An 11,099-nucleotide genomic window follows, 5' to 3' on the forward strand; every position below is an offset into this window, starting at 1 on the left:
CTCAGTGCCACTCAGAGGGGGATGATGGCAGAAAGCTGAACAGAACCTGTATTCAGCGACTGACAAAAAGCCCCCACATGGTTTGAAATAAGATGCCTGAGAACGCCCACTGCACAAGCCTCTTACAGGCCGCGTTCCTCAGAGCCCCTGAAAATTGGTAGAACTTCTTCAGCTGTAAAAGTAACCTCCGACTCAAGGGACTCCAAAAATTATTTTAAGTTAAATTGGTTCTGGCGTGGCTAGCATGTTATTGCCTACGTGGATCAGAAGTGCTTTTGTGATGCAAAATGGTTGTTTTTTTAAAAAAAAAAGTGTTGCATGCTTATGCACACTCACGAACATGCAAAAGCTGAGCAGGACCTGCAGCAGGTGGAGAGCTCCGCGTCAGCCTGAGCGGTAGGGGTGACAAACGAGTTAAGGGATTGTGAGCCACGTCCGCCGGCTTCCGAGGCTGTCCTGCCCCCTTGCTGTCCGTTTACAAGGTGACTGGAGACCCACAGGAAGTGCCGGTGCAGTCTGCCGAGGCCGGCTGGAGTCTAGGCTTCCAAGCACGACAGACCGAATCACCTCCCACAGCTCCGTATTAATCACCTGTGTAACAACAACTACTACAGCCGCATGAGATCTGGTCCTCTCCTTGTCTCTCCCCGAGGTCATGAAGCAGACGGTGACTAGCAGAGCGGCCCCAAAAAAAAACACAACCCACAAAAAGCTAACAGGCAAAATAAACGCTTTTTTCCTTCCAGTGGAAACAGAGGCATCTTCACGTTTAAAAACCTCATCTTCGGATTCTCCCGGTGCCAACATGGCTTCCGGGCAGTTTTCAAAAGCATTTAGCTCCAGGGGCAGAATCGTTTTCACTCTTTTACACGTTCAAATAAAACGTCCGGTTTTCCCCCCCACCACTCCTTTCCAGCAAACAGCAAGAAAATATGTCTCTCGGGCAGCAGGATTCCTTATTTAAAGTAGCATCTTTAGCTTTGGTGATCTGCTAAAACCACACGAAAAAAGGCACTGCAAATTACAGAGGGAAAAGAGAAGTTTGTACTCAGCGGATCAAAATGTACACGAGAAAAAAAAAACAAGAAAAATAGTTTGTCTGGTTTGCACACTGCTGGTCTGACAGAAATGTCATCCCTGACTTTCTGTCTTGTAAGAACGTCAGGAAAGTGTCTAGGAAGAAACAGGCCTGTAATCTCATCAAAACTGGACTGGGTGTCTCTGACAGATTCTTGAAACATCCGAGTCTCTTAGACTAGTGTGAGACATGCGACTGAAACTCTACTGGGCACATAATTTAATAACCGTCTCCTGAGAACAACCAAAAAACTCGCAGAACGGAGGCACCGGTATTTTTAAATCGTCATTAACGCCATTTGCATAACGATAGCGATTCCAGTTTGCAATAATTACAAATTGATCTCACTGACAACACGCCGCTGGGTTTCTTTTACTCTTTACAAAAGGTGGTAATTACACACCATAAATAAAAATAAGGCACGTAAATAACTGCATGAAACTAAGAGGTTAGAACAAATCCTGCCTTAACAACACAGGTTTGGGGAATATTCAAAATAGTGCACAAACACGTCGTGCTGCGCAAACGCTTTTGATATTCAGAGGCGTAGTTCTCTAAGGATGTGTGAGTCGAGCCAGTCAGAAAGCATAACCACTGAACTAAGAGCTAAAGGTACTTTTCCCACAAGCTTTCTTTGTCTTAACACATCTATGGTTTTGATTTTGCTAACTGAAAATCAGCAATGACAAGGAGACAGATGCCATCGTCGCTCACAGCACTGTGCGCCAGTGCTTTAAGTGAACTTAACTGGAGTTCGGTCCCTTGAACTTGATCATTAGCGCTTTACCAGAAATAATCCACTGCTCCAGCTGGCGTGCATTATAATTAAAAAAAAACAGCAGCACCGTTTCCTTCAATTTTTCCACGCAAAATGTTTTTGGTACATCTGACCGTATTCAGGCCCGCCCACTTTTGTTCTCAATGTCATTTACTGTACCAGGTTATTTTTAGCGACGTCGCACGACCGCAAGTGTGTTTTCAAGCTGTTTTCGGAGTCTTGGCCCGCCTGCCCTCAAAAGCGCACACGCCTCTGGCCTGCGCCAAGCCGACTGTCTCCCGGGTCAGTCCTGCACAGTCTCCTCCAGCCTGGCCAACACAGCCACAGGAGTTCATTCCCAATGCACAGTTACATCTCGCATTAAGAAAAACAAGAACAACAACATAACGCTATCGGGAATCTCTTTTTTCCTAAGCGTCTCTACTGCGCTCCTGCTGTTTTCCATTACAAAGAGTCACGGAAGAGCTTTTAAACACACAAGAGCTGTTCGTTCCTTGATGCCAACCAAGCAGGAGAGAGACTTATGGAGAAACACAGGACGAAATAAGTCTCTTACACGGAAATGTTAACCATTACGTGACGTCAGAATTCATAGCACACCTCATGAAGCCAGCCGGAGACCCAGCCCAAGGGATTTTGCTAACGATCACCTTGGGTGGGTTTTTGAAAGTGCCCTGTGCTTAATAGTTCAACGCCGCAAAGCTGACCTTGTTTCGGTCCAAGAATCAGAGGATTTTGTCTCTAATTTTTTTTTGCGACGAGCAAATGACACTGCCAGGTCTGCGTGCGGCGTCATAAATTAACGACCAAATACAGCCGACAGTAAAACGCGTCCCTTTAACAGCTCAGGTGCTAAAATAAATGTCAGCGATACACCAACACAGTGGTTCAGGCAGACATCTAGAAACCGCTATTTGGTTTTATTATTGAAGACAAGGGGCTGAATAAAAAGGATTTATTGTCTTGAACCCAAATGAATAACAACCGCAATGTAACAATTTCAGCTACTTTGCACAAAATGAGTCTCGGAGGTCCAGTCTGATTTCTGAAATAGCCCTGCGCGTCTTGCCAGAGCCATGACATTGATCCTGCAGAGCTGCAGTGAATGGTGTCTTTTCACTCGACATAGGGGAATAGGCCTACTGTCAAGACCCAAAAAGTTAAAAACGTACATTTTACAGAGCTTTCCACGGGTTTGAATAACATTCTTCATTTTTACCAACTTCTTAAAACCCACTAATAAAAATAATGGGGTCTCGAAATGTGCATATTGTCTTTCTGCTCCTATTTATAACAACTTGTCAGAAGAAAACAGCTACGCAGTGCTGCAGCGAGACCATAAACAAAAGATTAGTCTTACTTAGAAAATGCACTTAAAATAGGATTTTTGCTGGATAAACTTTTCTTCACCGACCCCAGAGAATACCTGCTTTGCCAGTTTCGATTTTTTTAAAATCTAACTTGTTTAAGGGGAAAAGGGAAATAAAACATACATATGGCATAATACTCATCCCATCTTGAATCTTATTTCTACAACAAGGCTGTTCGGCCATTATTTCTACAGAGAAGGGGCTGAGACAATGTTCATTTGCACTTTACTCATCAGGACCTACTAATTGGGTCAAAAGAAGTTAAAAAGAAGCCACTGCACTCTGTCGGGAACACAGCGACTTTCAGGAAGAGATTCTTACACTGGAATAAAACCAGACAACAAATATGTTTGCTTTACAAAACTGCACAAGTCAGTAAATGTGTTGGCCATATTTAGAGCAACCAGAAGTTCTTCCTGGCCTTTATATCCATTGGAGAGTGCTGACTGTTTCTGTCAGAGTCACTTACTTTGGCGAAGGCTGTTTTTTTTTTGACACACGGATTTTTGTTTTCACCCTCTTGTGTTTGTTTCCTAAGAATTCTTGACAGTATTGAGCCCCCCCGGTTTGGTGTCAGACAGCTGTACTCTCCCTTATCTCTCCCGTTCGCTGGGTGTTACACACAAACAGGACATCAATATTTCATTGTGTGACTCAAGCAGGCGTGGCGCAAAGCCGTGTGGCCCGTTTCTCTCCTCGGGGCCTGGGAGAGCTGGAATTTCGCTGGAGAAATCAGACAAGACCACCTTCTGTCAGTGCAGGAACGGAGAGCGTCTGGAAACTCTCCAGAACAAGGGCAAAACTACACACTGGCATCTGAAAGACCCCCCGGGCAGCCCCCTGTGACAAGCACACCGAAGAACTGTGCTGGACTGTTCCGTTACTTTTTTACACAAAGAGTTGTGGGAGCATGGAACAAGCTACCCAGTCATGCTGTTAAAGCCAATGGACTGAATACTTTCAGGACACAGCAAGATGAGGCACTCTGATCAATTAGTTACCAACTACCAAAAAGACTAGATGGTTTGTATACGTTCTTATGTTCTTCTGAACTGTACAGGAGACTGAAACTAGGGCTAACCAAGCACTGCAAATTCCCAGTGAGATTTTGCATGCTCCTTTAATAATTAATTTTCAACTAATGAACTAGAATAATACTGCTTACACTTATATAGTGCTTTTCTGGACACTCCACTCAAAGCGCTTCACCCCCACCAGTGTGCAGCCTCACCTGGATGATGTGCCAGTCCCCTCTCTCACACACACCAGCTCTCAGTGGGGAGGAGAGCAGAGTGATGAAGCCAGTTCAGACATGGGGATTATTAGGAGGCCATGATTGGTAAGGGCCAGGGGGAATCTGACCAGGACAACGAAATATCTTACGGACATGCGGTTATATGCATCTGAAGTGACCGGCGTTGCTGTTCGCAGAAGAATAGGCAGACAGGTAAGCCTGTCACAAACTGGTAACATCTGCTTTCACACAAAATGTGAATGAAAGTGCCACATTGATTTAATGATTTATTCCTTTTTTTCATTCAATTTGTTTAGGTAACCTGATTAAACAATAAGTCCTTTACTAATAGCCACCCGTTTAGCGCCTCTTTCTTATCCTGTTAACACCGTTAACGATCAGAAAATCTGTAGGAATTTAACACCGCGTTTCCAGTGGACGAATAATACAAGATAAACAAATCGAGAGGAGAAAAAAAAGATGTTCTTTTAAAGGGAACTTCAAAGAAAACATCGATTGTACTTCTTTCGCTTGCGCTTAATAAGGAAACAATTTGAGAAACTCGCGACCGGATAATATCCGTCTGCGCTTTCCAGCGTCGATAACAGGATCTCGCTTCCAGAATGGGGGAGAAAAGGTCAGGCGAAGTAACTATATAATCATCTCCATCGGTTCTCCCAGATCATTATCTCAATTAGGCTGATGGTAATGATCACATTAACTTGTGCACGTAGCCGGAGAAAAGACGGGCCTGGAGTATAGTCTCCCTGATTGGGGTTACCTTAACTTGATTACCTGAAAAAGGAGTTACAATCTTCTTAAAGGCTTCAAGCAAATCGATACGAAGCGTCTCTCCGACGCAAACACGCCCGGAGAATGGAATTGAGACATGTAAACGGAATCTGAAAAAAATGCCTCGTTTTGTGTCATAAATTCACGCGCAGTTGGGTCATTACTTTCATTTTGGGCTCATTATCGAGAGAAAAGCAGCCTCTAACAGCTGCTAATACCCTCTCCGAGGAGTGCTACGGTTTTAATAACCTGTTAACTCCTCTCTCATCTCCTTTTAGGGCCACAAAAAAAGACGCAGTGATCCAGTCGCCCACAAAAACAAAGCCAGTCTCACCTCTCTGAACGTAGACAGAAGTATTTTGCATCAATTTGTCCTACTTTCAAGGCGACATACGCATTCCTCTTGCAAAACACATATATAAACACCTAAACATTGTTTTTTTTTAAAAATGGGAGTGCAGGAGGGCACCAGCCTCCAAAAACGTTGAGTCTATCGTGAAAGGATTCGGCCCATTCTTAAACTGGTTTCCCACAAAGTGTTAAACCTGTACAGCTGGCGGTAGACATTCGATTCAATATGCAGCTATGGAGAACATTATACAGCTATTTTCGTAATGTAAACGCAACGTGTACGGTGAGACTGCAGGAGATGAGGTGGGGTGGGTATTCCGTTTGCTTTTCACGTCTTCCACGGGTGGCGGCGGCTGGCACAGGGGGGGTAATTGATTACCAGTCATCACCAGGTAATGAAAGAACAAGGCTGCGTGTTGTCAAGCCGAACCTTCAACCGCAAAACGCAGCAAAGCGCGGGACTCCAACAGCGTCGGGGTATAATTTAAAAAAAAAAACTATAACACTCCCCAGAGCAAACAACGATACCCTCAAAGTTGTATAAATGAACTCGGCTCACAATGAAACGAGCTTCATAAATGATAAATGGGGACAAGGCGATCACAGTTCAATTGGATATTGGATATTTATTTATTTCACAGCCAGGCTCCCTCATAACGTATCATAAGAGATTTTCGATGCGGCTCGGTTAGGCATAACGTTACAGCGCCGGTAGGATTTTCAAGAATAAATAATAAATAGGGGGTTCGTTAACGGTTCACTGTTGGCCTCGCTATAAAGACAGAGTGGTCCCGGGGCGTCCGAGTCCAACAGCGGTTCGGTTCGGCCCTTTGGAACACGGACAGCCAGAACTCGCGTCTGCTCCCCCGCACACACCCACTTTAAAGAAGGGTCCCCCTTTTTAGCATATCTAAAAAAAAACACTATCCTTTAGGGCGAGTCGCAGTTAAACCCTGGGAAAAGCAGAAATCTCAGCCCAGACCTCCCTTCGGTATTAAATCTCCCCCACAACAGCCAGAGTCGTGAACACCTCTCCCGCCCCTCTATAATTCTGTAATTACTCCGCGTGATAAAGGAAAAGCTTCGGATAACTCGTGGAGCGAGCAGGTCGCCCAAGGCCTCGGTAGACAGAAAACCTTTCCAAGGCTAATATAAATCGACGCGTGAAGAGATGTATAGGAATTTGAGCTGCCCGGTTCATGTGGACCTCTGAGAGGGCAGGGCCGCGGGGTGAGACCACCGCGAACCCAGCCGGCCGCCCGGCGCACAGAGCCGTGAAGGGCCTGTTCGATTGGTTAATTAATTAATTAGCCCTTCTTTCTTCCAGAAACTTCGAAGACTGTTTTTTTTTTCCTGCTTTGTACAAGGACGAAAAGCATTCTGGCGCATAGAGCCCCCTCAACTCGCCTGAGCACTTCTAAAGGGAAAGGGAGAAATCTTAAATGATCTTGAAGCGCTTAAACCGCAACACGAAGCAGAAACCCTTCTGCTTCTGCAACACACCCAGGCAGAGAGGGTTAGGGAACATCGTGTTTATTTCTCTGATCTGGAGATTAGGAGCATTAAAAATCCGTTTTCTACTTGAGTATCTCTTGCGTTCCCCGTGTTAATACATTAACAAGGACCATATATATATTAAATCTTTCACGTTTCACAGATGGGCCGTACAGGTTTTCTATAAACACAGAAACACGGTCCCCGCAGGGGTAGAAGTTTGTTACATCCCAGACGGAAACAGCCACAAGGGAAGAAAAAAAAACTTTTGACGCTCATTAATTATTTAAGCCTATATTACAAACGCTGACGCTGAATGAGTGCGCATTTTACCCGCCCTGATTTCTTGTACACGGTTCGATAGAAACTTTGATTTTGTTCATAGTGGATTTTTAGCTCCTGAGAATTACAAAGCCCCCTGCAACATGATAACACAAGTACAACCGTTTCAAGAATAACCGTGGAGGCCGTGACTAACCTAGGCGGGACACCCTCAGTGAACGGGCGTTAAAAATAAACCGATTGCGGTGAAGAAACAGGATTCTCCCTCTGGCCCTTCCCTGCTTCATCATACTACTGACCACCAGACTGCTCTTTCGCAGTCCCTCCGTGTCGTCTCCACTCAGCGGTCAGAGCTCCTGACGCGCTGTGCCCGGCGGAATCACGGGCTTGTCCGAACTCCCGATCAAGACGACAGCTTTCGTGTTTTGCTCTGCGTCACAAAATGGTCACTGTGAATGACCTGTGTGGCCTTAACGCTCTAAGTAACTTAAAGGGAATATTGCATGGTCTGCACCCCGAGGAAAAACCAACAGCAGTTAATGCAATCGCTGTGCACAGGGATGACAGGCAATTCAGACGCCTTCAGCTCGTCAAAGGAAAAAGAGCAGCAAGCACAGTTCACGTTCAGACACTAGCTGTAATTACGTTTTAATTCGCCTGCTTTAAATTAATTCTTTGAAGCAGGTGCAGAAAGGACCTGCTTCAAAGCAGGTATAAAAACGTTCAAACCATATAAAAACGTCCAACTACCGCCTCTAATCGCGCCCGCTTGAGATTAATAGGCAATAAAGCGCAAGTGTTTAAACTAGCATTAACGCTCAACACGTCCCAGTTACTTGCGTCCCGCGTTAGTAACAGGTGTCCTCGGCCTCTGGACCAGCATTTGCCTTTGTAAACAGGAGCTGACTGTTTCCCAGTTAGAGCGTTTAGCTGTTCACCCCAGCACTCTCAGGGCCGGGCATGTTCGCCTCAAAAAAAATAGATTTAGTGCTCGTCTTTATCCCCTCTTGTTGCTTCACGCTATCAAATTAATTTTTACACGCATAGAAAGACAAACAGGGCTGTGCTGGCAAAACCGCTTCTGAATCAAACACCGATCCCAGTAGCACACTGATGGCAGATACCAGGCAGCTCCAAGGCCTCCGGTTACATGCCTTTTGAAGCCGCGTTTTCGAATCACGCTGTCTCATTCTGTTCGGCAGAACTGCACCTGGCGCAGCATTCTGCCTGGCTAGTTGCTGGCGCACTGAGAATTTTCACCTCGATGATCGGCGCGGAGAACTTCACCACGGGCGCCAGTATTAATAAAGAAAACTTGCGGCGCAGGGTTTAGATGCAGAACAACGATCCGATCTACAACACGCACCTTTCGCGAATTAAGGAGTGATTAACCCCACTTGATAAAAGCCACACTAGAAGATTCCAGTAATGTGTTGTATAAGGAAATTCCTGATCGCCTTGGATTTTTCGCTCTGAAGCTGAAGCGGAGATGACGAGCGGAATGTCGCTCTTTGCGGGTTCATTTCTGTCGTACTCAAAACCGCACACTTTCCAAATAAGATTCGGGGAAGCCCAGCTCTCCAAGCGCTCCTGGTACAGACCCAATTATCCATGCTAGAACTCCGATTTGGAGGCAGCTCTCAGAACTCAAAGGTTACCCATTTTCTGAGCAAAACAATTTTTGTAGCCTGCGCTCAGGAACCTATATGAGAACAGGACAATTTCATCAAAAATTCACTATTTCCTTTCTGCTCTGCGTTACACGCGAGGCAGCTCAAAGTGCTTCACTATCTTAAGGATAGACCGATTCCTTTCCTATGTAACTTTATTTGCGTTAACCGTATCCGTCCCTTTGAAAATATGTTTCTCCTTGTCCAGAATCTAAATGGACTGGTTTCCCAGCACGCTGTACATCAACAAGTTTTCTAAACGAATACCGTGCCAAACAATTACTTAATGAAAATGATCTTCTTGGGCTGGTGCTTGATGTTGTTATGGTTCGGGGCATTTATAAAATGTTAAATCTACGCCCCCTCTCTGTCGCGGCTTTTGCACCTGTAGGTTTGCCTGAAATAACAATATAAAACCCTTTTAAGCCTTGAATTAACCTGAACGTGCCGTTTCCCTCTGAATAGTTGTGAAGTGGGAGTCACGTTGTAACTGAATGTTACATCCTGCGGCTCATTCTACCCAGAACATTCGCTCATCCGCTTATAGATAAAAAGTGTATATCTGAACCTTGAAGGATATAAAAGCTACAGTCAAATACCAGCCCCAATGTTACACGCACAACAAAGCGCGGATGAGCATGTTTGAATAGACAAAACAATGACAGAACCGCTTTTCTGTGGGAAAAGGCTATCAAGAAATACGGGCGATAGAGGCAAAGTAAAACGGCGTATTAAAGGCATTTATTTTATATGAATGGCGGGGAGCGCTATTTTTAAGGCAAGTTTATTAAGAGATTAGCCAAGTTTGCAGCAACAAGTTCTTATCGAGTGATCCGGTGGCGATCGCTCTCTTACCTCTCCAAAACGAAGTCAAGAAAATCATTTTCAACACGGGGCAAGTCTGCAGCATACTCCCTTTTTCAACCCGTAACCTTTTCATCTCAAGCCTGGGAAGGGTTAGATTCGAGCAGCGAAGAGCGGGCGGATCTCAGCTACTGGGGGAAACGCGATTCGAGAGCCATAATCCAACTCGGGAAACGGAATTCTGCGCCGAACGCTCTCTCCTTTATCTGTGCTACGGCGCGATCAATTTGGCTCGGAGGGTCGTCGGAAAATCCCCCGTTTTTTTTTTTTAAAGTCCAGCATTCCGCGTTGTATTCCCAAATCGGCGGAAGAGTCGACAGCGCCGAAGCATTTCCGTGCGGAGAGGCTCCGAGCTCCGACTGGCGAGTCACCCCGACTCCGCTCCTTCCAGGAAAGTTTAAAGAGGGAGTGCGGGGGGTCTGTTTTCGTTTCCGCCGAACACCTAACCAGATCACTCCATCCGTCCCGTCTGCGCCAGCCGTTCAGCCCCCTGGGGCGACGACACAAGGTGACTCTGATTTCCTTGCACAAGGCGAGAATCCCCCACCCCCCCAAAATCGCATGACGGCTGCTTTCTCCGGACTCCTGTCCCTCGTTTTATCTGTCAGATCTAAGCTGAAACTTAGGCATGGACTTTTCCGATCCGGAGGAGGGGGGGGACGGGACGTGTGTGTGTGTGTGTTTTGGAGGAGGAGGGGGGGGGGTTATTTATTGGTTGGGAGACGGACTTTAAATTGACAGCACAGAAGCCCCAATGACGATGTCCCTGAGGCGGAGTTGATACGGAAGTGTCCAACCAACATCTGAGGAGGGAGGGGTGCCTATAGAAAACGCCCGGCCGGCGAGCAGGAAAGCACTAGCCGAGGAGGAGAATTAGCAGGTGGGGTCCGGCGCTGTGCGCAGTCGATGCGGAGCTCTGCCGGGCCGCCCGGTCTTCTGCCATCTCCCCCCCGTGAAAAGGGAGAGCCGTGGCGGCGCATCGCTCGGGCAGAGGTCGCACACGGCTCCGTTTGGATCTCCTGCGAACCTGAACGGGCTCCGTAAGCGAGATGCTAACCGGACGACCGTAGCTACCTTCTAGTCGGCGGTGTGATGAGACTGGGATTGCCATTTCAAAATTAAAATAAAAACTCTGTGGTGTACCCTCTTGTTTTTCGTCTTGGCGAGATCTCCATCAGGGCGGTGC

At 46.2% G+C, this 11,099-nt stretch overlaps 1 protein-coding gene across 1 annotated transcript in view; it reads right to left on the minus strand.

Annotated features, from left to right (window-relative positions):
• Window positions 1–10,575, minus strand: part of LOC102691165 (transmembrane protein 132C) — a 193,101-nt gene extending 182,526 nt beyond the window's left edge. The window contains exon 1 of the mRNA XM_069182131.1: window positions 9,905–10,575. Within this exon, the coding sequence (XP_069038232.1) occupies window positions 9,905–9,989 (85 nt within the window). The 5' untranslated portion in view covers window positions 9,990–10,575. The remainder of the gene's footprint in view (window positions 1–9,904) is intronic.
• Between the last annotated feature and the right edge of the window lie 524 nt (window positions 10,576–11,099).

Source organism: Lepisosteus oculatus, chromosome 22, assembly GCF_040954835.1.
Source record: "Lepisosteus oculatus isolate fLepOcu1 chromosome 22, fLepOcu1.hap2, whole genome shotgun sequence".
In the NCBI taxonomy this organism is placed as follows: domain Eukaryota; kingdom Metazoa; phylum Chordata; class Actinopteri; order Semionotiformes; family Lepisosteidae; genus Lepisosteus; species Lepisosteus oculatus.